This window comes from Carcharodon carcharias, chromosome 30 (genome assembly GCF_017639515.1).
Source record: "Carcharodon carcharias isolate sCarCar2 chromosome 30, sCarCar2.pri, whole genome shotgun sequence".
Taxonomy (NCBI): domain Eukaryota; kingdom Metazoa; phylum Chordata; class Chondrichthyes; order Lamniformes; family Lamnidae; genus Carcharodon; species Carcharodon carcharias.
In genome coordinates this window covers 29765829-29793691 of record NC_054496.1, presented here as the reverse complement: position 1 = coordinate 29793691, position 27863 = coordinate 29765829, and the positions used below count along the sequence as shown (strand labels likewise).

Below are 27863 nucleotides of genomic sequence, written 5' to 3'. Positions count from 1 at the left end.
GGGTAGGAAAGGAAGTGCCTCTGTCTTTGTCCCTGTCTCTGTCTTGTTCTCATTCTCGATCTTTGTATCACTGCCTCTGTCCCTGCCTCAATCTCTGTTTCAGTCTCTGTCGCTGTGTCTGTCTCTGTTTCTGTTTCTGTTTATGTCTCTGTCTCTGTCTCAGTCTCCCTCCCTGTCTCTCTCTTTCTCTCTGTCTCGTTGCCTGCCTCTGTTTCTATCTGTATCTCTACCTCTGTCTCTGTCTCACTCTATGTCTCTGCCTCTCTCCCTGTCCCATCTCTGCCTCTTTCTCTGTCTCTGTCATTGTCTCAGTCACTGTCTCAGTCTCTGTCTCTCTCTCTCAATCTCGCTCTGCCACTCTCTCTCTGGCCCTCTCTGTCTCTGTCTCTCTCCCTGTCTGTCTCCCTGCCTCTGACTCTGTCTCTCTCTCTCTCTTTCTGTTCCTCTCCTTGTCTCTGCCTCTCTCTCAGTCTGTCTCTCTCTCTCTCGCTCAGTCTCTCTCTGTCTGCCTGTCTGTCTGTCTGTCTGTCTCTGTCTCTCTCTCTGTCTCTGTCTCGATCTCTGTCTCAATCTCTGTCCCTGTCTGGTTCTGTCAGACACTGCACAATCTAAACTAATTCCTGATTGAATGAACCCTCTGTTCCCAAAAGCTGATAAGATTGCAGTTCAGGATGCCACAGCAACTCTTTCTCCCCACAAGTTCCCATAATTTGTTCCTGAGTCTGATGCCTCTCTGTTAAAAGAATATCCTCCAGGAAGCTAATCTAACTCTCAGCTTCTGGATTTTATTGATGTCGCCCTTTAGAACTTCTGTCCATCTCAAACAATCGATGTCACCAGCCTGTGTCCAATCCCCTTATTGCTTCCTACACCTCAGCCACATCCTGGTCTTTCTACAGTCGCCCCATCTCTCTGGGTCTGACCCTGTGACCGACACCCAGACATTTAGTCTCAGCCTCTCTGTCCTGTCTGCACCATCTCCAGATTCTCACATTCTTCACTGTGTAACCCCACAAAATATTCCAGGAACTAAGATTCTTCAAATTCCCACCAGCAAATTCCCAGGTTATCCAAGCTGGTGAATAAAAATAAAAATAAGATGATTTCCTTCTGATTCCTCAGCTGCAATAGGTTAAACTCTCCCCATTGGTCATACATCTCAGGACATGATGACATCGTATCAGTGATGTCACCATTCCGATGCAGGATGATGTGTATTCAGTGTGCAGTTTGATGAACCGAACGAATGCACCATGCGTGACAAGTATATATCCTAACTTCCTTTACTCCACCACTTAGTTTATTCTATCATGGGATGTGGGTGTAGCTGGCAAGGCCAGTATGTGTTGTCCATCCCTAATCTGCCACTTAGCCCAAGTCTGAATGTTCTCCGGGTCTTACTGCTTATGGATATGGGCTGCTTCAGTATCTCAACATTGTGCAACCATCGTGAACATCCCCACTCCTGACCTTATGATGGAAGGAAGGTAATTGGAGAAGCAGCTGAAGATGGTTGGGCCGAGGTCACTACCCTGAGGAACTCCTGCAGTGATGTCCTGGGACTGAGATGACTGACCCCCAATAACCACAACCATCTTCCCTTGTGCTCGGTATGACTCCAACCAGTGGAGAGTTTTCCCCCTGATTTCCATGGACTTCAGTTTTGCTAGGGTCTCCTTGATGCCACAATCAGTCAAATGCTGCCTTGATGTCAAGGGCAGTCACTCTCATTTCCCTCTCTTGAGGTCAGCCCTTATGTCCATGTTTGGGCCAAGGCTTGAAGAGATGTGGAGCTGAGTTGCTCTGGCAGAACCCAAACTGCGCATCGGCGAGCAGATTATTGCAGAGTAAGTGTCGCTTGATAGCACAGCCTACAATTCCTTCCATCACTTTACTGATGATGGAGAGTAGACTGATGGGAAGGGTAATTGGCCGGGTTGGATTTGTCCTGCTTTTTGTGTACAGGACATACCTGGACAACTTTCCACATAGCCGAGTAGATGCCAGTATTGTAGCTGTACTAGAATAGCTTGGCTAGGGGCACGGCAAGTTCTGGAGCACAAGTCTTCAGTAATATTGCTGGAATATTGTCAGGGCCCATAGCCTTTGCATTATCCAGTGCCTTCAGCTGTTTCTTGATATCATGTGAAGTGAATCAAATTGACTGAACTCTGGCATCTGTGATGCTGGGAACCTCCGGAGGAGGCTGAGATGGATCATCCACTCAGCACTTCAGGCTGAAGATAATTGCAAATATTTCAGCCTTGTCCTTTGTACTGGTGCACTAGGCTCCCCTGTCATTGAGGATGGGGATATATGTGGAGCCTCCTCCTCCAGTGAGTTGTTTAATTGTGCCCCACCATTCACGACTGGATGTGGCAGGACTGCAGAGCTTAGATCTGATCTGTGGGTTGTGGGATCGCTTAGATCTGTCTATCTGATGCTGCTTCTGCTGTTTGGCAGGCAAGTAGTCCTGTATTGTAGCTTCACTAGGTTGGCACCTCATTTTGAGGTATGCCTGGTGCTGCACTTGGCATGCCCTCCTGCTCTTTTCATTGAACCAGGGTTGATCCCCTGGCTTCATGGTAATGGTAAAGTGGGGGATATGCCAGGCTATGAGGTTACAGATTGTGCTTGTATGTAATTCAACTGCTGTTGATGGCCCACAGCACCTCATGGATGCCCAGTTTTGAACTGCTAAATCTGGAGTTTTGAATCTATCCCATTTAGCACGATGGTAAAAGCACACAACACGATGTAGGGTGTGAAGATGCAACTTTATTTCCACAGACTGTAAGTTGGTCACTCCTACCAATACTGTCATGGACAATATTGCATCTACAACAGGTAGATGAGTGAGGACAGATTGAAGTCGTTTTTCCCTCTTGTTGATTCCCTCACCACTTGCCATAGGCCCAGCCTAGCAGATGTTATCCTTCAGAACTTGGCCATCTTGGTCAGTATTAGCGCTATTGAGCCACTTTTAGTGATGGAGGTTGAAGCCCCCTCCCCATTCTGTGCCATCAATACCCTCGGGGCTTCTTTCAAGTGATGCTCAACATGGAGGAAAACTGATTTATTGTTGAGATGACATGTAGGCCAGTCTGGGTGAAGAAAGCAGTTAAAAAAGGATACAGGCCTCTGGGCTTTATAAGTAAAGGAGTGGGGCTGGATTTTACTTGCCCCCACTGGGCATGTTTACAGGGGCTGGGTGTGGAAGGTGGGGGGGGGTGGGTGGGGGCGGGGCACATAAAATATGCCGGGAGCCCAGCCCACCTCCTCCCTGCCCATTCCTGACCTGTTCCCCGTATTACGGAGGAGTGAGCAAGTCACCCACTAGGCCGTCCGCCCTTAGGCCAGTTGAGGCCCTTAACTGCCCAATTAAAGGGCCTCAATCTGCCTCCACTGCTGAAAGATGCTGGGCAGTGGCAGGCAGGCCAGTGTGCAAAGGTTATTTTTGAAAGGGTTTCTTCGAAAAAGAGGGAATAAAGGGGACACACATCCATTTGGGGGTGTGCAATGGGGGGGTAACACCCCCCCTGCCCCAATTTGTCACCCCCCCTTTTGGTTGCTTACCACTTTCCCTCCAAAACCCAACCCACCCCCTAAACACCTCAAGGGGAAGGTACGTTCTGGTTGTCCATGTTCCTGGAGGTTGCAGCATGTGACCTCTCTCCACCTATCACCCCATCCGGGTAAACAGTCTTTTTCTTCTCCTTGTCAATATTTTTATAGCTACTAATCAGGCCTTGAGCCCAGAAATCAAGGCTGACGGGTCCAGTGCAGCACTGAGGGAGCGATGCACTGTCGGAGGTGCCGTCTTTCAGACGAGGTGTTAAACTGAGGCCCCATCCGCCTGCTTCAGCAGGTATAAAAGATCCCATGACGCTATTCTGAAGAAGTGCCGGGGAGTTATCCCCGGAGTCCTGTCCAACGCTTATCCCTCAATCAACATCACCCGGAACAGATTATCAGGTCATTGCTGCTTGTGGGATCTTGCTGTGCACATAATGACTGCCACACATCCCACGTTACAACAAGTGACCGCACTTCAGAAAGCCCTTCATGGGCTTTAAATCACTTTGGGAGGTCCGGTAGGTTGTAAAAAGCTCTGCACTAATGCAAGTCTTTCCTTCCTTTCTTAAAAACATTCAATGAGGTTGAAAATGAAATACACCATTTTGACAATAGCCTCACGGGCGGAACTTTCCTCTCGTGCCCGGCCCGAGAGCGAGAGTAAAATAGCGCTCGCTGGCTTTAGGCGAACGTCCCGACATCATCACGCACTCTCGCGATATTTCGCTCACGCCCGCCGACAATTAAGAGGCCGGTGAAGGCCCCTAATCAATGAATCAAATCGGATTTTTCACTGCCGGTCCAACCACTCGGCCGGCGGGCGCTAAGAAAAGGCCGAGCAGCCTTCGCATTTCTCGTGAAACCGCATCCACGGGCGGGATGAGGCTTCCGACAGGAATTAAAGGGTAAAGTAACAATGCTTAAACCTCATTCCTAACATGTCCCTGATCGTGTGAGAGGCTGGCACGAGGGGACATGTCCACCCTATTTGTTCGATCTTTACTTGCGCCGCTATAAATCTTCGGCTCCCCGAGGCAGCCCTGGGCCTCCGTGGAGATTTCAGTGCGCCGATGCCCGCTCTCGCCCTCCTCCCACGCCCACTCCGGCGGTGCCCAGCGTTGCCGCGGGCGATTGACACCGGCCAGCCAGCGTGAAACCGCGGTCAGGGCCTGATCGCGGGTGGCGATTGGTTTAGTCGCCGCTCCTGCCCGACGAGTTAAAAATCCCACCCACAGCTATTTTTTCGTGCACTCTGCCAGCTAAGCCTTCGCTCTTGGAGTTTGCAGGGCCAGTCTGCAGGGTTGGCGCAAACAATTTAGTTTGACATCATATTGGTGTCAATGAGTCCAGAGCGAACAAGGGCCACGTGGGAAATGGAATGTCAGCTTGTTTGAGCTTTAATCCTCTATAAGGAAACAGCGAACCCAAAGTCTGGATGGTGTCCAGGAATGGAATCTCAGTTCTGCCCTGTTGACTGCCAAAATACTTTTCTCTACGCTTTTGTTTTGGAAAGACAAGAACTTTTCTTCAGTTAACACAGAGCCGCAAAGTTCGCGATTAAAAAGAAACAGTGAAGACAAAAGTCCCGGGGGTCTGCTGTGGTCTTCCCCAATGCTGCAGGCAAAAAATGTCATCAAGGCTAGGAAGGGTCACATTCCACTTCAGGTCCCACAGTGAGAGGTCGTTACATATGTTACTTTACTGATCGCCCCGTGGGGTGGAAGACAGAAATTCTTCCACATAATTGAGTAGGGAACCAAACGGATCCAAAAAGCTTAGAGGAGAACTGACAAAAGGAATAAGAGGGGTAGAGAGAGAGAGAGAGAGAGAGAGAGATAATGGGGGCAGGGGTGGATTTTGTCAACAGTGCACCTATCCCAACACTGTAACCGGGAGTCAAAAACAAAAATAGCTGGAAAAACTCAGCAGGTCTGACAGCAACTGCAGAGAGGAAGACAGTTAATGTTTCGAGTCCATATGACTCTTCATTATACATCTTGACCACCTGGGAAAATAATCTCCCTCTCAGGGTGAGAAACAGACCGGTTTTTGCCAGGCCAATGCAACATGAATGTCTTCTGTGTCCATCCACCTTGACCACCTTCCTTGACCAAATTGTGAACGACTGTATGGACACCATGACCTGGCTCTGAACTTGATTCCTAGCTGCTGACGCTTTCCCCTTTATGGGAGTCTCTCCACCCAGCTGCACGTTCCTCCACTGATCCTGTCCAGGCCATCGCGATGGTGGTGCAGCTCTTATCACCAAATGACACCTTGGTCTGTCCTCCTGTTCTTCAGGCTCTCTCTGCCCCTTTCCACATCTGACCTTGTTCTACGTCTCCTTTAAAATCGGCGTTCTCTGGCTCCCACCCAAGAAACACTCCAAGGTTATCGACAAGACATCTTCACTGCTTCCCTCCCTCAGCCTCTGCACCGAGCCACTTCTCGCCCTTGGTGGTTTCAAGCCCCCATTTCAGCTCGTCGCGCCCTATCTCTCCCTCCCTGAGCTCACTGCCCTCCTGTTGTCTGTTAACTACCCCCTCAATATAAACTCTCCTACTCATATTCAATACTACCCCCTCCACCTTTCCATCTCTCATGACACCGTGCCAATCACAGTGGTTCAAGAAGGCAGCTCACCACCTCCTTCTCAAGGGCAATTAAGAGTGGGCAATAAATGCTGGTCTAGCCAGCGATTCCCACATCCTGTGACAACTCTAAACTCTTTTAAAAAGTACCTGGATCTGCACCTAAAGTGCTGTAAGATGCAGGGCTATGGGCCGGGTGCAGGAAGGTGGGATTAGAAAGGACACTTGGGTGTCCTCAGGCTGGCATGTACAAGATGGGCCGAATGGCCTCCTTCTGTGCTGTAACTTTTCTATGGTTCTATGGACGCCAGGCCTCAGAACATGTTATTTTTGTTTAGTAGCTGATGCTGAACAAGGAGGGGCAGTGGAATCAGAAGAAACTCTCAGAAATGACTCTCTGTGGGGTGGAGAGTATCAGTGCACAGGCTGATCAATCACAGGTGGTATTTTACACAATGCACCACACACGGAACTGTGATATGGGTAACAGATGAATTAATGTAGAGTAATAACCAAGGGGGAAACTGAAGGAGAGCTTGGAAATACCGGTGTTAAAATCTCCAGCTAATAGAGAGCAGGAATCAAAGCCAAACACAGCTCAGCCAAGTGAGATAAAAATAGTGTACGAGAGATACACACTCAAGCTGTACCATGCCCAGGCCCAGACCATTGACTGAGCACTGTATACAATTCCGATCACACTGAGCACTGTATCCAGTTCCAGTCACACTGAGCACCGTGTCCAGTTCCGGTCACTCTGAGCATTGAGTCCAGTTCCGGTCACTCTGAGCACTGTATCCAGTTCCGGTCACTCTGAGCATTGTGTCCAGTTCTGGTCACTCTGAGCACTGTGTCCAGTTCTGGTCACTCTGAGCACCGTGTCCAGTTCCAGTCACACGGGGCACCGTGTCCAGTTCCGGTCATACTGAGCACCGTGTCCAGTTCCGGTCACACTGAGCACAGTGTCCAGTTCCGGTCACACTGAGCACCGTGTCCAGTTCCGGTCACACTGAGCACCGTGTCCAGTTCCGGTCACACTCAGCACTATGTCCAGTTCCAGTCACACTGAGCACTGTGTCCAGTTCCGGTCACACTGAGCACTGTATCCAGTTCCGGTCATACTGAGCACCGTGTCCAGTTCCGGTCACACTGAGCACAGTGTCCAGTTCCGGTCACACTGAGCACTGTGTCCAGGTTTGGTTACCCTGAGCTCTATATCCACTGTCACTAGGCAGATTTGTGGCAATGCCATTAAACCACAAATAAGGATAAAGCCCATCCAGAGTTCAGTTGGGACAATTTTGGAATTAATTCTGACCACTGTCCCTCTATTGAATCTGCTATTCTCTGAGATTGACAGGTTCCTGCTGAATTAAGTGGGCTTACATTCTCTGGAGTTTAGAAGAATGAGAGGCGATCTCATTGAAACATACAAGATCCCGAAGGGGTTTGATCGGTGTGCACGCTGAGAGATTGTTCCCGCTGGTCGGGGAATCTAAAACACGGTGGGGGGCCACAGACACAGGATAAGGAGCCAATCATTTAGGACTGAGATGAGGAGAAATATCTTCACACAAAGGGCTGTGGATCTTTGGAATTCTCTACCCCAGAGGGTTGTGGATGCTCCATCGTTGAATATATTTAAGGCTGGGATAGACAGATTTTTGGTCTCTGAGGGAATTAAGGGAGATGGAGAACAGGCAGGAAAATGGAATTGAAACCCAGGGTTATCCATGATCCTAATGAATGGCAGAGAAGGCTCTCTGGGCCACATAGTCAACCTGCTCCTATTTCTTGTGTTCTCAGAGCTGACTGGGAGCAATATAATTCAAGGAAGAACGGCCCTAAATGAATGCATAGCTGTGGCATGAAACCACAGAATACTAGAATCCTGCTAACCTCAACGGAATAGTTCAGCACTGGAACGTTATTCCCAATTCCAGTTGTTCACTCCCCCCGTGTCCAACCGTGCGCTGTTCGCCGTGAAACCCAAGGGTAATTTCAACATAAGAACATACAAAACAGGAGCAGGAGTAGGCCACTCGGCCCCTCGAGCCTGCTCCACCATTCAATAAGATCATGGCTGGTCTGAATGTGGCCTCAACTCCACTTTCCTACCTGTCCCCCATAGCCCCTGACTCTCTTGTCGATCAAAAATCTGTCTAGCTCGGTCTTGGGTGTATTCAATGACCCAGCCTCCACTGGTCTCTGGGGAAGAGAATCCCACTAGACTAACAGCTCACTGAAATTCCTCTGCATCTCAGCCTTAAATGGGAGACCCCTTATTTTGAACCTGTGCTCCACCCAGCTCTAGATTCCCCCACAAAGGGAAACGTCCTCTCAGCATCTGCCCTATCAAGCCTGCCCAGGACCTTAAATGTTTCAGTAAGATCATCTCTCATTCTTCTGAACTCCAATGAGTACAGGCTCAAGCTTTCCACATAAGACAACCTGTATCCCAGGAATCAGCAGAGTGAACCTTCTCTGAATGGTTTCCAATGCAAGTATATCCCTCCTTAAGCAAGGAGACCAAAACTATACACAGTACTCCAGGTGTGGTCAAAGCAATGCCTTGTGCACTTGTGGCAAGGCTTCCCTACTTTTATATCCCATTCTCTTGCAATAAAGGCCAACACTCTATTTGCCATCCTAATTACTTGCTGCATTCTAACTTTTAGTGATTCTTGTACAAGGACACCCAGATCTGCAGTCTCTCTCTCCATTTAAATAACATTCTGCGTTTCTATTCTTCATGCCAAAGTGGACAATCTCACATTTTCCCACATTATACCCCATCTGCTAATTTTTTTCCCACCGATTAACCTGTCTATATCCCCAAACAGCTGCAAAGTCTCAAAAAAGGAATGAAACCGGACGGACCACCCAGCATCGACCTACGCACCGGAAACGACAATGGAAATCTCAGCCCTGTCAACCCTGCAAAGTCCTCCTCACTAAAATCTAGGGGCCAGTGCCAAAATTGGGAGGGCTGTCTCCCAGACTAGTCAAGCAACAGCCTGACATAGTCATCCTCACGGAATCATACCTCACAGATAATGTCCCAGACACCACCATCACCATCCCTGGGTATGTCCTGTCCCGCCGGCAGGACAGACCCAGCAGAGGTGGCGGTACAGTGGTCTACAGTCAGGAGGGAGTTGCCCTGGGAGTCCTCAACATTGACTGTGGACCCCATGAAGTCTCATTGCATCAGGTTAAACATGGGCAAGGAAACCTCCTGCTGATTACCATGTATCACCCTCTCTCAGCTGATGATTCAGTGCTGCTCCATGTTGAACACCACTTGGAGGAAGCACTGAGTGTGGCAAGGGCACGGAATGTACTCTGGGTGGGGGACTTCAATGTCCATCACCAAGAGTGGTTCGGTTGTACCACTACTGGGCAAATCCTAAAGGACATAGCTGCTAGACTGGGATTATGGCAGGTGGTGAGGGAACCAACAAGAAGGAAAAACATATTTGACCTCATCCTCACCAACCTACCTGCTGCAGAAGCATCTGTCCATGACAGTATCAGTAGGAGTGACCACCACACAGTCATTGTGGAGACTAGGTCCCGCCTTCACATTGAGGATACCCTCCATCGTGTTGTGTGCCACTATCACTCTGCTAAATGCAACAGATTTCAAACAAATCCAGCAACTCAAGACTGGGCATCCATGAGACGCTGAGGGCCATCAGCAGCAGCAGAATTGTACTCGAACACAATCTGTAACATCCTGGTCCAGCATATCCCCCACTCTACCATTACCATCAAGCCAGGGGATCAACCCTGGTTCAATGAGGGTTCAGGAGGGCATGGCAGGAGCAGCACCAGGTATACCTAAAAATGAGGTGTCAACCTGGTGAAGCTATAACACAGGACTACTTGCACGCCAAACAGGATAAGTAGTAAATGATAAAGCGAGGCGATCCCACAACCAACGGATCAGATCTAAGCTCTGTAGTCCTGCCACATGCAGTTGTGAATGGTGGTGGACAATTAAACAACTCACTGGAGGAGAACGAGGCTCTACAAATATCCCCACCCTCAATGATGGAGGAGCCCAACACATCAATGCAAAAGGTCAGCCTAAAGCATTTGCAACAATCTTCAGCCAGAAGTGCCGAGTGGATGATCCATCTCTGCCTCCCCGGAGGTCCCAGAATCACAGATGCCAGTCTTCAGCCAATTCAATACATTGCATCAAGAAACGGCTGAAGGCACTGGATACTGCAAAGGCTGTGGGCCCTGACAATATTCCGGCAATGGTGCTAAAGACTTGTGCTCCAGAACTTGCCGTGCCCCTAGCCAAGCTGTTCCAGTGCAGCTACAACACTGGCATCTACCCGGCTATGTGGAAAATTGCCCAGGTATGTCCTGTACACAAAAAGCAGCACAAATCCAACCTGGCCAATTACCGTCCCATCAGTCTACTCTCCATCATCAGTAAAGTAAAGCAAGGGATCATCAACAGTGCTATCTAGCAGCACTTGCTTAGCAATAACCTGCTTACTGATGCCCAGTTTGGATTCCGCCAGGGCCACTCAGCTCCTGACCTCAAAACAGCCTTGGTTCAAACATGGACAAAAGAACTGAACTCCCGAGGTGAGGTGAGAGTGACTGCCCTCAACATCAAGGCTGCATTTGACCGAGTGTGGCATCAAGGAGCCCTAGCAAAACTGGAGTCAATGGGAATCAGGGGGAAAACGCTCCGCTGGCTGGAGTCATACCTAGCACAAAGGAAGATGGTTGTGGTTGTTGGAGGTAAGTCATCTCAGTTCCAGGACATCACTGCAGGAGCTCCTCAGGGTAGTATCCTCGGCCCAACCATCTTCAGCTGCTTCATCAATGACCTTCCTTCCATCATAAGGTTAGAAGTGGGGATTTTCGCTGATGATTGCACAATGTTCAGCACCATTCGCGACTCCTCAGATACTGAAGCAATACTTGTCCAAATGCAGCAAGACCTGGACAATATCCAGGCTTGGGCTGACAAGTGGGAAGTAACATTCATGCCACACAAGTGCCAGACAATGACCATCTCCAACAAGAGAGAATCTAACCATTGCCCCTTGACATTCAATGGCATTATCATCACTGAATTCCCCACTATCAAAATCCTGGGGTTACCATTGACCAGAAACTGAACTGGACCAGCCATATAAATACTGTGGCTACAAGAGCAGGTCAGAGGCTAGGAATTCTGCGGCGAGTAACCCACCTCCTGACTCTCCAAAGCCTATCCACCATCTACAAGGCACAAGTCAGGAGTGGGATGGAATACTCTCCACTTGCCTGGATTAGCGCAGCTCTCACAACACTCAAAAAACTTGACACTGTCCAGGACAAAGCAGGCCGCTTGATTGGCACCCCATCCACAAACATTCACTCCCTCCACCACCGACGCACAGTAGCAGCAGTGTGTACCATCTACAAGATGCACTGCAGGAACTCACCAAGGCTCCTTAGACAGCACCTTCCAAACCCATGACCACTACCATCTAGAAGGACAGGGACAGCAAATAGATGGGATCACCACTACCTAGAAGTTCCCCTCTGAATCACTCACCATAATGACTTGGAAATATATTGCCGCTCATTCACTGTCGCTGGGTCAAAATCCTGGCACTCCCTCCCTAACAGCACTGTGGCTGTACCTACACCACCTGGACAGCAGCAGTTCAAGAAGGCAGCTCACCACCACCTTCTCAAGAGCAATTAGGGATGGGCAATAAATGTTGGCCCAGCCAGCGATGCCCATGTCCCGTGAATGAATTTTTAAAAATGCTCCTCACAAAATGCTTTCCTATCTATCTTTGTATCATCAGCAATTTGGCTGTAACACAGTTGGTCCTTTATCCAAGTCATTAACATAGTTTCTAAATAGCTGAAGCCCCAGTGCTGATTCCTGTGACACGCCACTAGTTACAGTTTGCCAACCTGAAAATTTCCCAACTCTCTGTTTCCTGTTAGTTAGCCAATCCTCTATCCATGCTAATACCTCACCCCCAACACCATGAGCTCTTATCTTATGCAGTAATCTTTTATGTGGGACTTCATCAAATGCCTTTTGGAAATCCAAATACATTGCATCTTCTGGTTCCCCATTATCCATCCTTGTTACATCATCAAAGAACTCGAGTAAACTTGTCAAACACAATTTCCCTTTCACTAAACCATGTTGACTCTACCATATTGTATAACGATTTCCTAAATGTCCTGCTCTTATCCCCTTAACAATGGGTTCTAGCATTTTCACAATGGCAGATGTTAAGCTAACTGGCTTGTACTTTCCTGCTTCCCTCCGTTCTTGAACAGCGATGTTACATTTGTAGTTCCCCAATCCTTTCCAGAATCTGGGGAATTTGGAAGATTACAGCCAATGCATCCACTATCTTTGCAGCCCCTTCCTTCAAGACACTAGGTACAGGTCAACAGGCCTAGTGGACCTGTCGTCCTTTAGTCCCATTCACTTTCCTAGAACCATCATGATTGTTTAAGTTCCTCCTCCCGTTTTGCCTCTTGATTTCCTACCACTTACCTTCTACTGTGAAGGTAGGCACAAAACACTTGTACAAAGTCTCTGCCATTTCCTTGTCCCCCATTATTAATTCCCTCTAAGGGACCAACGCCTTAATCATTTACAAACATTTCCCGCAAAACGTACTTTCTGACCTCTATTTCTCCTTCCAGGTCACGCAAGTGGAACAGCAGGAGCAACCCAGGGGAAATTCTCCAACCTCATTGCCTACATCCTCCTAGGACTCTTTGTTCTGCTGACTATAATATTCGTTGTCGGATTGCTGAAATGTAAGTCCCTGAACACGTGTCAACATCTCCTCCCCCACCCCAAATGGTGTTTGGAATCAGAGTGCCTTCAGCACTGGAAAACTGTAGAGAAGGAATTAACATGGAAAAGATTGGCAGAACTTAAGCTGGATAAGTCACAGGGCCCTGGAGGTATCATCTGAGGCTGTGGAAGGAAGTGAGAGAGGAGATTTGAGACTCCTGTCATAATTGCTCAATCGTCTTTCAATATGAAAATTGTAACTAATGTAATATTCTTTTCAGGAAGGTAAGAATAGGGAAACTGCATAACTATAGACTGTCATGACTATGGATAGCTAATTAGCATTTCTACCTGGATACAAGGCCTACATGATTCACGTTGCCATGGAGATAGGCTTTGAGAATGCAATAGCCCACAGAAAGCCACTGTGTCATCAGGTTTCAGTTTTCTAAGACGTTCCTGAAACTCACAGACACATGTCATGACCTCCGGAGAGACTTTAAAAAGATATTTGAATTTCTAGTGACTGACTGAAAGGATCGCATGACAAGATTTCAAGTTTTCAGACTTTTACTGTAACAAACTAAATGCAACCCAAGCTAAACACTATTTGTTAGGCACCTTTGACTTTCAACCACACAAGGAAACTCCCCATTTAAGTTTTGGCACAACCAAGGAACCCCTGTTACAGTTGGACTTTACTCTGTATCTGAAGTTGACACTTCATTCTCCAGGAACCAGTCCAAGGCTATCCTCCACTGCCAATGGCCTGCTTCATTTCTCCTTTCCCAGCTGGTATTAATTCCAGAACTGACTTTCATTATGAGGTTTAAATTGGGGATTCCTTCTTTCTAGCCAAGCCTCCTTTAAACCCTCATGAATTCAGTTCCTTCAATGTGAGTGTGAGCTCCCACCTGCATTCTGCATGGGTGCAACATAAAGTCAGCATTTTCTCTGCTTCAGGTGTGGGACTAGATGCCCCTATCTCCTGCCCTCTCTCTCTCTCTCTCACTCTTTCTCTCACACTCTCAGATTCTTGCAGACTGATTTGTATCTGTGAGTTTCAGGGGCATCTTAGAAAACTGAAATCTGATGACACAGTGGCTTTCTGTGAGCCATTCCACTCTCAAAGCCTATCTCCATGGCAACGTGAATCGCGTAGGCCTTGTATCCAGGTAGAAATGCTAATTAGCTATCCTCTAGACCCCCAAATCCCATTCTATCTTGGAATTAAACAGACAGCCTGAAGTACAAACCTGACATGCCTAACATCTGCCTGTGAGACTTGAAGCCTAACAGTCTATCATATTCAACATAGCTGCTCTAACAATTGTCTGTAGGTGTGAACATCTAGCACCTCCTTCCCAGTCAGACAACCTGGCCCTCCCTTTAACCTTTAATAACAAAGCCACCCTAGCTTGTTATTGGCCACAATTCAGAGCAGGTCACATTTTTTCTTCTTTATTCTTTCATGGGATGTGAGTGTCGCTGGCAAGGCCAGCATGTGCTGTCTACCTCTAATTGCCCTGGAACTGAGAGGCTTGCTGGGCCATTTCAGAATGCAGTTAAGAGTCAACCAAATTGCTGTGGGTCTGGAGTCACATGTAGGCCAGACCAGGTAAGGAAAGCAGATTTCCTTCCCTGAAGGACATTAGTGATCCAGATGGGTTTTTATATGAGTTTTTACACATGACCCCCTTCATTCCTCAATCTCGCCTAATCAAAGAGTCTCAAAACATAACAATCTTATAAATGTTGTATTTCTAACTAAACCAGTTAGTCCAACACCCATTAGTAAGCCTAACCCGAAACCCTAACCCTAGCCCTAACTCCTAACCCTAAAACTAACATCTAAACCCTAACCCTAAGGCTAACCATAACCATAACACCGAACCCTAACCCTCCCTCCCTCCCTAACCCTAACCCCTATACCTAACACATAATCCTGACTCTCCCTCCCACCCTAACCCTAACCCCTACCCCTAAACCAAACCCATAACCCCTAACCCTAATCCTCCCTCTCTAACCCATAACCCCTATCCCTAACCCATAACCCCTAACCCTAATCCTCCCTCCCTAACCCTAACCCCTATCCCTAACCCATAACCCCTAACCCTAATCCTCCCTCCCTAACCCTAACCCCTATCCCTAACCCATAACCCCTAACCCTAATCCTCCCTCCCTAACCCTAACCCCTATCCCTAACCCATAACCCCTAACCCTAATCCTCCCTCCCTAACCCTAACCCCTATCCCTAACACATAACCCCTAACCCTAACCCTCCCTCCCTAACCCTAACCCCTATCCCTAACCCATAACCCCTAACCCTAATCCTCCCTCCCTAACCCTAACCCCTATCCCTAACCCATAACCCCTAACCCTAATCCTCCCTCCCTAACCCTAACCCCTATCCCTAACCCATAACCCCTAACCCTAATCCTCCCTCCCTAACCCTAACCCCTATCCCTAACCCATAACCCCTAACCCTAATCCTCCCTCCCTAACCCTAACCCCTATCCCTAACTCATAACCCCTAACCCTAATCCTCCCTCCCTAACCCTAACCCCTATCCCTAACCCATAACCCCTAACCCTAATCCTCCCTCCCTAACCCTAACCCCTATCCCTAACCCATAACCCCTAACCCTAATCCTCCCTCCCTAACCCTAACCCCTATCCCTAACCCATAACCCCTAACCCTAATCCTCCCTCCCTAACCCTAACCCCTATCCCTAACGCATAATCCCTAACCCTAATCCTCCCTCCCTAACCCATAACCCCTATCCCTAACCCATAACCCCTAACCCTAATCCTCCCTCCCTAACCCTAACCCCTATCCCTAACCCATAACCCCTAACCCTAATCCTCCCTCCCTAACCCTAACCCCTATCCCTAACCCATAACCCCTAACCCTAATCCTCCCTCCTTAACCCTAACCCCTATCCCTAACCCATAACCCCTAACCCTAATCCTCCGTCCCTAACCCTAACCCCTATCCCTAACCCATAACCCCTAACCCTAATCCTCCGTCCCTAACCCTAACCCCTATCCCTAACCCATAACCCCTAACCCTAATCCTCCCTCCCTAACCCTAACCCCTATCCCTAACCCATAACCCCTAACCCTAATCCTCCCTCCCTAACCCTAACCCCTATCCCTAACCCATAACCCCTAACACTAATCCTCCCTCCCTAACCCTAACCCCTATCCCTAACCCATAACCCCTAACCCTAATCCTCCCTCCCTAACCCTAACCCCTATCCCTAACCCATAACCCCTAACCCTAACCCCTATCCCTAACCCTAACCCCTATCCCTAACCCTAACCCCTAACCCTAAAGTGGGGACTTTATTGATCATCGTCATATTTCTGAAAACTTCTATTGCAAATCTCCTCCTTTCAATCACTAGAGGCAGGACGGGCAACCTGACTGATGAGGAACTGGAGATCTGTGGAGAGGGTGAAGATTGGGATTGTTTATATTGAAGACGGAAAGATTAGAGGGGAGATTACTCAATTATTTCCCATCTTACATAAGCCTCCCTAAAATTGCATCGAAATAATGCTGCGGTTAAAAGGGTTAAATTATAAGGATTCGATGTGTAGACTAGGCTTCCCTCAAAAATAGACGAGCAAGGGATGATCTAAACTTTTTAAGGTGATTAGAGGAGTTGATAGGGTTGATAGGCACAAGTCAGGAGTGTGATGGAATGCTCCCCACTTGCCTGGATGAGTGTAGCTCCCACAACTGAAGAAGTTCAACACCATCCAGGACAAAGCAGCCCCGCTTGACTGGCCATCCATCCACCAGCTTAAACACTCACTCCCTCCACCACCGACGCACAGTTATCAGCAGTGTGTACTGTCTACAAGATGTGCTGCAACAACTCACTGGGAAACTGCAGGGAGAGGTCCGGAACAAGGGGGCAGAACCTTGAAGTTAGAGCTCAGCCATTCAGGGGTAATGTTGGGAAGCACGTCTTCACAAAAACCTGGAACTCTCCTCCCCACATCCCCCCACTCTCCCCTCCCTCACCGCCCCCTCCCCACATCCCCACCACGCACCCCACCACCCCCCCCCACCCCCACCACCCTAGAAAAGCTGTTGAAGTTGGGGTCAATTGAAAGCTTCAAATGTGAAATGGAGAGGGTTTTGTTGGGTGGGGGTATATAGGGACATGAAGCAAATGGGGATATTTGGGGTTAACATACAGGTCAGCGACGATCTAACTGAAAATCACTTCATTGAGGGGCCAAAGAGCCTGCTCCTGTTCCCGAAATAGCCAGCCTGAAAGCTCCCTTTAAGAACATCATGTTTGCCTATTTACTTCCAATTGTATCACCAAGCCCCAGTCACATGCACTTGGAGACAATTCTTCAGCTTGAGATAGTCAGTGTTGGGACTGCTGATAACAATTGTTTCATTTTCAGTTAAACAGATCTCCCGTGAAATTAAAGATCTCAGGGATGACGTCTCGATGCAACTTTTAGGAATGAAGATGGGTAAGTATTTGTCCACGTGCCCCATGTCCAATGTGGACCAGTCTGCTGCAACTGTATCACCTCCATTAATGTACCAGCATTAGAGACTCAGAATGACTCTCTAGTGCCCTCCCATGGGCCAGTGAGTAAGTGCAATGTTCGGTACATGATTCAGAAGTCGAGACCGAGAATCTTGTAGGCTCAGGGTCGGGTTTTAATGGAGCCATGAGCATGCTGGAGCCATTTAAAAATGGTGGGCAGGACCCAATTCCAGGATTCCTTCCCTCATTCCCAGCACCCCAATTTTCAGTGGTGCAGGGAAAGGGTCTGGGTTGCCTACCCGCACATTGCACTCCAGACCTGGCCGGCTGCATTGTATGCACATAGGCATCTCCTAGATTCACACAATTTTTGTGGTCGGGCCAGATCCTTAATGACATGGTTTCACAGTCCCTCAGAGGAGACATGAACCATAGTCTGAATTCAGAAAAGTGGCAAGGGCAAAAGGTCTTACGCATGTCCCCTCCATGACATTTCATACCACCCACCCATAGCCACCCATGTCAACTCATGATACGTCCATGCCCATTCACCTGTTATACACTCCATACAGAACTAATGAACCAAACTATAACAATGGCATGTGTGGAACTGCTTTAAAAAACCCATTCATAATTTTCTTATTAAAAAAAACTATTGTTGCAACAATCCTAAAAGCGTCAAATAACAAGGCCTTCAAAGTATTAATAACAGAAACATTTGATGCCTCTTTCTCTTGCACAAATAAACATTGAACCTTTGACAAAAGAGATTGACCAAAAAAATCAATCAAGTTCTTCACATGATATCAAGAAACTGAAGGCATTGGATACGGCAAAGGCTACGAACCCTGACAATATTCCGGCATTCGAGCAAAGTATATTAATCAAGAAAATTCTAGGAACACATTTCAGAACCTCTACCCCTTTCTGCCCTTTATACTATGACTATTCCAGTCTATATTAGGATAATTAAAGTCCCTTATTTCAACTATTCTACAGGCCTTGCACCTCTCTGCAATTTCCTTGCAAATCTGCCTACCTATATCTTTCCCATTAGTTGATGGCCTATAGAATACACCCAACAGCATAACACACTTCTATTGTTTCTGAACTCTAACCAAATAGATTCTGCCCTCAACCCCTCTAGTATGTCCTCGCTCCAGCACTGTAATATTCTCTTTAATCAATGCTGCCATCCCTCCTCCTTTCTTTCCATCCCTACCTTTCCTGAACACCTCGTATCCAGGAATCTTTATTTATTTCTAGCACCTCCACTTTATCTATTTTTATCCAATCCATTTGCTATACTGTGACATTGACAGTATTGCCCTCTTTAGCAAAGACAGATGCAAAGTATTCAGTTAGTATCTCAGCCACGCCCTTTCCTCCATAAATAACCCCGCCTTTCCTTTAACTATCCTTTTACTGTTTATAAACAGCTTCAGAGTTCCCTTTCATGTTACCGGATAATCCATTGGGTTTAGTGCTGCTGATTGAAGGATAACTATTGGTCAAAGGACGGAGGAGGGAGAAATAGGGCTGAGTGAATAGTTCTTTGGGAAAGCCAGCACAGTTGCCGATGGGCTGAATGGTCTTCTATCGTACTGTGGAATTCTGTAACTTCCAGAAGCAATATTATTGTAATATCTAAGAATGTTCCTCAATGCTTGTGCTGGAGTGATAAAACACCGATACGGGTAAAGGGAAAGATGAGGGAGAAGGGACTGCAAGAACATGAGAAATAGGAGCAGGAGTTGACTAGCTCTGCTATTCAATACAAGCACGACTGACCTTGGGCTCCAACTCCATTTTCCCTCCCTTAATTCCCTGACGGACCAACAATCTGTCAATCCCAGCCTTAAACAGAGCATCCACAACTGTCTGGGGCAGAGAAATCCAAAGGTTCACAAGCCTTTGAGTGAAGAAATTTCTCCTCATTTCAGCCCTAAACGATTGGCCCCTTATCCTGAGACTGTGCCCCCCCTTCCCCCCCAACCCCCCTGTGTTTTAGACTCCCCGACCAGCGGAAACAACCTCCCACGCCGACGCCTGTCAAACCCCTTCAGGACCTTGTACATTTCAGGGAGATGCCTCTTCGAAAGGCCAGTGAATATAGGCCCAATTTGCTCCACCTCTCATCATAGGACAACCCCTTCATCCCTGGGGGACCAATCTAGTGAGCCTTCGTTGCACCGCCTCCAATGCAAGTCTATCCTTTCCGATAGAGAGAGGTGGGGGGCAGGGCGGACAGAGCCAATGAGAGCGTGGGATATTACAGTCAGCGTGTAGTAGCTGGACCAAATGGCCTGTTTGTGGTCAGTGGGCTGTGTAATGGGCAGTCAGCCAGCAATTACTCCCTGCTATTAACAGCAGTTCTTAGAAATAAGCCACATCAACTTGGAGCTGGAACTAAAGCTGCTGACAGCACACCATAAGAGATGGTTACAGATCATTGCAAAACCATCTACAGCTGCCAGCTCTGCTGTGAATCTCTCTATTGGCAACACCACTGGACCATTTTCAACCAGATGTTTTTCTTTGTCAGGATTTTACAGCCCCACCATGGCGTGTCTCCCCTCCCCCCCACCCCGCCGAGCGGATGCAGTGAGCGACTTAAATCTCCATTCAGTTCGGCGGGTCTGTAATATCACGCCAGGTGGGAGGGGCCGTGAAATTCTGGCCCTCGTTACCGTTTGCAGTCTGACTGTGGGTGATCGCCGCCCCTCTCTGCAGTCGGTCCCCACATGCGCAGTTCACTTTGACTTCAATCCTTGGCTTTCCCCCTCCCTGATCACCGCCGCCCCACCCTCACCACCATCTGCTGTTACTGAGCTGCAGCGACAGAGGTTAAATCTCCCACCTCATGATTCTCATCCCCCTCCTCTCCAAGGACACTGGCTCCCTCACTGGGCCCTGGGCCCAGAGGTGCTGTCACCCCAGTGGCCCATGTTGCCAGCCTTGGCACTGACTGGTCGCGGGCTATTCAACTGCGGTGTGCACCACAGCTGAGCCCGTTCTGCCCACACTCAGTGCGCACAGACCCACAGTTCACGTGGGTGGTGGGGCGGTCAGCGTATAGCGAGCAGAACCTGTAAACTCGGCTGCTCCTCGACTACTTTCCCTCATGCCTTGATAAAGTACCATCCTGTCACAAACTGGAATGGCCTTTACACCCACAGGGTCTGGTCACGCAGAGTGTCCAGGACTCAGACGGAAGCTGTTCTATTTGGTTTACTGAATGCAAATTGAACCTTCTCGAATCTCATGAGGAGAATTTTTTTCTACAGAGCTGTGGGAGGAGGGGGGGGGAGAAAGCAGGAGCCTGGGATTAATGGGAGAGCTTCCACCAAGGAGCTGACACAGGCCCAATGGGCCGAATGGCCTCCTTCTGCACTGTATTGTTTTGTGATACTATGACAAGGACAGCAGGTGGTCTCGTGGAGAAGCAGGTACTGACCCTAACTCTGGGCCAGAAGCTCCAGGTCCAAGTCCCACTTCAGGTCTCAGTGGTCATGGAGTGGCTTAAACAGGTTGATTATCAGCCTGTAAATCCTCCTGATTTGTGGTTAAGAGCAGGAAAGTTTCCCGATCAGCCATACCACAGGAGGTAACAGCAAACCACTGCAGTGTTTTCCAAACAGAATCACAGGTCCATCCAGTGGAAGTCCATGGTTGCCAACACCCTCTTAGGATGTAGCTGGAGGAGGAGGCAGCAGTATCAGCAGTGTACTTGAGATACGTGCCTCAGCATGGTGTGGGGCTGAGAAATATCAGACTGATTGCTGAGTGACATCAGCGGTGTTACAGAGCACAGCTCAGAGTGAGTCACTGAGGTTCTGGAATTATTGGGGTTTAAGGGATTGACTCTCAGGATGAGTGACAGGCGTATTGAGGGAATTGGGTGACAGGGTAAGAGCCTCAGAGTGAGTCACTGGGGCAATGGTCCTATTGGGAACTGGAGTCTCAGTGTGATTCACTCCGGCTGTAGAGCAAATCACTGCCTTCAAGTTGGGAGTAGAATCATAGAATTGTTACAGTGTAGAAGGAGGCCATTCAGCCCATTGTGTCTGCACCGGCTCTCTGAGCATTTTAACCAAGTGCCAATCTCCTGCCTTTTCCCCGTGACCCTGCACATTGTTTCTATTTAAATAATTATCCAATGCCCTCTTGAATGCCTCAGTTGAATCTGCCTCCACCACACTTCCAGACAGTGCATTCCAGACCCGAACCACTCGCTGTGTGAAAAAGCATTTTCTCACCTCACAGTTGCTTCTTTGGCAAAACACTTTAAATCTGTGCCTCTGGTTCTCGATTCTTTTATGAGCAGGAACAGTTTCTCCCTATCTACTCTGTCCAGACCCCTCATGATTTTGAAAATCTCTATCAAGTCTCCTCTCAGCCTTCTCCTCTCCAAGGGAAACAGTCCCAACTTCTCCAATCTTTCCTCATAACTGAAGTGTCTCATCCCTGGAACTATTCTCGTAAGCCTCTCCTGCACTCTCTCCAATACATTCACATCCTTTCTATAGTGTGGTACCCAGAACTGTACACAATACTCCAGCTGAGATCTAACTAGTGTCTTATATAAGTTCATCAAAACCTCCCTGCTCTTGTACTCTATCTTAATGAAGCTTAGAATAATGTATACTTAGAAACAGCTCTCTCTACCTGTCTTGCCACATAATGACTTATGTACATATACACCCAGGTCTCTCTGCTCCTGCACACGCTTTAGAATAATATCCTTTATTTTATACTGTCTCTCTGTGTTTTTTGTATTGAAGCACATCACCTCACACTCCTCCACCTTGAACTTCATCTGCCACCTATCTGCCCACTCCACCAATGTGTCAATGCCCTTTTGAAGTTCTACACTGTCCTCCTCACAGTTTACAATTCTCCTAAGTTTTGTCATCCACAAACTTTGAACTTGTCCCCTGCACACCAAGATCTAGATCATTTATATATATATTACATATATCAGGAAAAGCAAGGGTCCCAATACCGACCCCTGGGAAACTCCATTACAAACCTTCTTCCTGCCTGGAAAATACCCATTAACCATTACCTTCTGTTTCCTATCCCTCAGTCAATTTTGTATCCACTTTACTACTGTCCCTTTTATTCCATGACCTAGAACCTTCCTCACAAGTCTGTTGTGTGGCACAGTATCGAACGCCTTTTGGAAGTCCAGATACACCACATCAACTGCCTTGCCCTCATCAACCCTCTCTGTCACCTCTTCAAAAAGGTGACCTCAAAAAACTCCAGCAAGTTAGTTAGGCACAATTTTCCTTTAACAAATCCATGCTGACTCTTCCGAACCAACCCAGATTTTCCCATTAATTCTATCCGGAATAATTATTTCTAGAAGTTTCCCCACCGCTGAAGTTAAGCCACTTGGCCTGTAGTTGGTGGGCAGATATTTACAGCCTTTTTTGAATAAGAAGAAAGTGACAAAATGAGAATCTGAACTTTCACCCTCCCACCACCCACCACCCCCCACCACCACCTCCCCACCACCACCCCCCCCTCTCCCAATCCTCCAGGAATGCAGAGTACAAAGCTAGTGCATCCCAATGCTTGAATAAATCCCCAGCAGTGAGTAGAGGGAGGCCAGCGAGTGGCCAGCGAGACTCTCCCTCTGCAGATTCTCCAAGCTAATTAAGAGTTGTGAGGATGGCTTTCTAGTTCCGCAGATAAATCTTGGTGTGAGCTGCGGTGGTGTCACATTTACTGCCATTTTGTGCGGGGTGTATTTGGATTGCACTGTGTGTAACAATCACTGTCGTCAGAAGATCTGAGCCAATGTTTGTCTTCCCCTGCAGAGGTGAGCAAGGAAATAACGAATGGACACCAGCAGATACTGAATGGACAGGTACAGATGAACAGCAAAAGTGAGTGAATAATGTTTGTCCTTTCACAGAGGACAGGCTAACCTCTGTATCGCTGGGAAAGAGGGAATTGACTCAAACTCAGACCTGAACATTAATTACCCCAGCTCACAACTCATCAGGAAACGGTGGCGTGAGCTACCACCACATCGCTGCTTTACCTGCTCACCGTCTCCAGCGTGTCTGGGCTGCCAGGAGCCTCATCATGAGTTCAAGCCCAATATTGCCAGCGGCAGAGAGACCTTGGCACAGTGGAGGCGTATTAATGATTGGCAGCACACCTCTACCTGACCAACTTTAATCAATCTCTACATTTGTGTTGCAAGATATGGAGGAGATAGGAGCAAGAGGAGGCCATTCAGCCCCTTCAGTCTGTTCTACTATTCAATTAGATCATGGCTTATCTGAATCCTAACTCCATCAATCTTCCTAGGTTTCACCTATAATACTTGTCCCTAACAAAAACACATCAATCTCAGTTTTGACGTTCTCAAGTAGAGTGAGTTCCACTTTCCTACTTGTGTGAAGAAGTGCTTTCTGACATCACTTCCTGCTTCTAACTTTAAGGTTATGACCCCTTGTTCTGGACTCCCCCACTAGAGGAAATAATGTTGATCGGCTCCATCAAACAGCTTAATTACCCTAAACACCCCGATCGGGGCACTTATTAAACCCATTGGAGTTTAGCAGAATGAGAGGTGACCTTATCGAAACAAAGGAGATCCCGAGGGGATTTGATAGGGTAGATATCGGGAGGAGGTTTCTACTTGTGGGGGAGACTGGAACCAGAGAACAAAGTTTAAGAATAAGAGGTCTACCGTTTAAGACGGGGATTTGTTTTCTCTCAGAGGATAGTTAGTCTGTGGAATTCTCTTCCCCAGCCACCAATGGAGGGTGGGTCACTGAATTTATTCAAGGCTGAGTTAGACAGCTTTTTGATACACAAGCGAGTCAAGGGATAGGGAGGACGGACAGTAAAGTGGAGCTGAGACCACAACCAGATCAGCCATGATCTTTCTGGATGGCAGAGCAGGGTCGAAGTCTGATCCTGCCCCTAAGATTCTATTCTGGGACCCCGAGCAAACTCCAGCGGGACATGGTCACACTTGAGGGTCTGTCACCCTGGGATCTGCCAACGTGCACCTGACCTCTGCAGTCAGGCCAATCGAATCTATCAGGGATAAGAGTTTGGACTCCATCCCTGGGCTGCGTGTTTGTTTCTCGAGCCTGATTTACTGAAACCTTTGACCTCTTAGTTGCCCCTCCCCCATTCTACTCCAGAACGGCATTGTCCAGCTCAAAATGAGCCTGTTCATGTCTTTAATTGCCTCCATTCAGAAAGATATGGGGAATTTGAATTCTTGCTTCTCTCTCCCTCAACAGGTTCCCCTCTCTTATTTTTGTACGGAGTTTCCCCGAGTATCACATTCAAAAACTAATTTAAAGGGGCCTCTGGGGTTGGAGGCTCTTCTCCTTCACCCCCACGACTATAAATCCTGAAGTTCTCTTCCGCAGGAGAGGATAAAGCATCCAGTGCGACACCAAGAAACACAACATAAATGGATGAAGCTGAACGACAGCTTAATTTGCTCCTCCTTGTTCACCAGAGCCAACCATAGAGAGCGCCGATGGGGAGGGGAATTGCCTGTGGATCAATTCTGTGTAGTTCAGTGTGAGGAACGCAAGCCAGAGATTGAGGCTGAATTCAATATGAGACCTTCCAGCTGCGGTTCCCTGGTGGAGCCAGTAGGTGGCAGCAACATTCTGGCTCCAACCACTGATATTAAACCCGAGATAAAAACAAAAAACTGCGGATGCTGGAAATCCAAAACAAAAACAGAATTACCTGGAAAAACTCAGCAGGTCTGGCAGCATCAGCGGAGAAGAAAAGAGTTGACGTTTCGAGTCCTCATGACCCTTCAACAGAACTGAGTAAAATTAGGAGAGGGGTGAAATATAAGCTGGTTTAAGGTGGCGGGGGTGGGGGGAGAGAAGTGTGTGGTTGTAGGGACAAGCAAGCAGTGATAGGAGCAGATAATAAAAAGATGTCACAGACAAAAGAACAAAGAAGTGTTGAAGGTGGTGATATTATCTAAACGAATGTGCTAATTAAGAATGGATGGCAGGACACGCAAGGTACAGCTCTAGTGGGGGTGGGGGGGAAAGACTAACAGGTCACAAAAGGTATAGATTTAAAAACAATGGAAATAGGTGGGAAAAGAAAAATCTATATAAATTATTGGAAAAAACAAAAGGGAGTGGGAAGAAACAGAAAGGGGTGGGGATGGAGGAGGGAGTTCAAGATCTAAAGTTGTTGAATTCAATATTCAGTCCGGAAGACTGTAAGGTGCCTAGTCGGAAGATGAGGTGCTGTTCCTCCAGTTTGCGTTGGGCTTCACTGGAACAATGCAGCAAGCCAAGGACGGACATGTGGGCAAAAGAGTAGGGTGGAGTGTTAAAATGGCAAGCGACAGGGTGGTCTGGGTCATGCTTGTGGACAGCCTTCCGGATTGAATATTGAATTCAACAACCTTAGATCTTGAACTCCCTCCTCCATCCCCACCCCCTCCCCATTTCTTCCCCCTTCCTTTTGTTTTTTCCAATAACTTATATAGACTTTTCTTTTCCCACCTATTTCCATTATTTTTAAATCTATACCTTTTATGCCCTTTTAGCCTTTCCACCCCACCCCCACTAGAGCTGCACCTTGTGTGTCCTGTCATCCATTCTTAATTAGCACATTTTTTTAGATAATATCACCACCTTCAACACCTCTGTGTTCTTCTGTCTGTGACATCTTTTGATTACCTGCTCCTATCACTGCTTGCTTGTCCCTACAACCACACCCACCCCCCCACTTCTCTCCCCCCAACCCCACACCCCCACCTTAAACCAGCTTATATTTCAACCCTCTTCTAATTTTACTCAGTTCTGTTGAAGGGTCATGAGGACTCAAAACGTCAACTCTTTTCTTCTCCGCCGATGCTGCCAGACCTGCTGAGTTTTTCCAGGTAATTCTGTTTTTGTTTTGATATTAAACCCGCTTGAGTTCATCTCAGCCTTGCATTGGCGCACCCCATGCAGTGTTCTCAGTGAGAACCCCCCTGAGTCACAACTGATAGGATTGAACTCCCCCCACCCCTCCCCAGCTCTTCCTGTATTGAGGTCGGGGTGGGGTGGTGGTGGGTGGGTGGTGTGGGGATAATGGGGGCTTTAAGCTTGGGTCAATGTACCCCCTCTCCCCCTCAGGATGAGGATAGAGACGAGCTAGCCCGGGTCGCTCAGCCATTGCTTTCTGTTGGATCCTGATCCCATTTCGAGTGCTCCAAACCTGACTGATGAGGGATGGTGTCTGTCCCCTAACTGCAGCACTCTGGGTCTAGATCCACTGAGGTTCACCAGACTGATCCCTGGGATGGTGGGAGCTTCCTGTGAGGGGTGGTTGAGGAGACTGGGCCTCTAATTCTCTGGAATTTAGAAGAATGAGCGGTGATCTCGTTGAATAATCCTCACAGGGTAGATCCAGGAAGGACGTTTTCCCCTGGTTGGGGGAGGGAGGTTGGATCTCGAACCAGGGGACACAGTCTCAGAATAAGGGGCAGGCCATTTGGGACTGAGGAGGAATGTCTTCACTCAGAGGCTGGTGAATCTTTGGAATTCTCTGCCCCAGAGAGCTGTGGAGGATCAGTCACCCAGTCAGCTCAAAACTGGGATCGATAGATTTCTATGTACTAAAAACATCAAGGGGTACAGAGACAGTGAAGGAAAATGGTGCATGTTCAAGACATAGATCAATAGATTTCTACGTATTAAAGATATTGAGAGATGCTGAGATAGTGCAGGAAAATGGTGTTGAGGTGGAAGATCAGCCATGATCACATTGAATGACAGAGCAGACTCGATGGGCCGAATTGCCTACCCCTGCTCCTGTTTCGTGTGTTCCTGTGTTCCCAGGGCTCTGCCCTGGCATGTTTTATGTTGGAGGCGTAGGGGCTGATGTGCCTCCCCATTCTGGACCAAAGTTATTCAGGTTGTCCTCTGCCTTACTCCGGCTACCCAAGTGAGCAGGTTGGGCCTGTCCCCACTGGAGTTTAGAAGAACGAGATTTGATCTAATTGAAACATGTGAGATCCTGAGGAGACTTGACAGAGTGGATGCTGAGAGGAGTTCCCCTTGTGGGGGAATCTAGAACTAGGGGCCTCAGTTTAAAACTTAGGGGTCTCTCATTTAAGGCTGAGATGAGGAGAATTTTTTTTCTCTCAGATTGTTAGTCTGTGGAATTCCCTACCCCAGCGAGCAGTGAGACTGGGTCACTGAATATGCTCAAGGCTGAGTTAAACAGATTTTTGATCTACAAGGGAGCCAAGGGATATGAGGGGGCAAACAGGAAAGTGGAGTTGAGATCACAGCCAGATCAGCCATGATCTTATTGCATGGTGGAGCAGGCTCAGAAGGCTGAATGGCCTCCTCCTGCTCCTAAATCTTGT

At 47.9% G+C, this 27863-nt stretch overlaps 1 protein-coding gene across 4 annotated transcripts in view; it reads left to right on the top strand.

The window, feature by feature from the left end:
• Positions 1–27863, top strand: part of LOC121271272 (C-type lectin domain family 4 member E-like) — a 78748-nt gene that overhangs the window by 36134 nt on the left and 14751 nt on the right. For all 4 annotated transcript variants that reach the window (XM_041177112.1, XM_041177113.1, XM_041177111.1 and 1 more), the window contains 3 exons: positions 12864–12980; positions 17391–17462; positions 23311–23379. In XM_041177112.1, coding sequence (XP_041033046.1) covers positions 12864–12980; positions 17391–17462; positions 23311–23379 — 258 coding nt within the window. The remainder of the gene's footprint in view (positions 1–12863; positions 12981–17390; positions 17463–23310; positions 23380–27863) is intronic.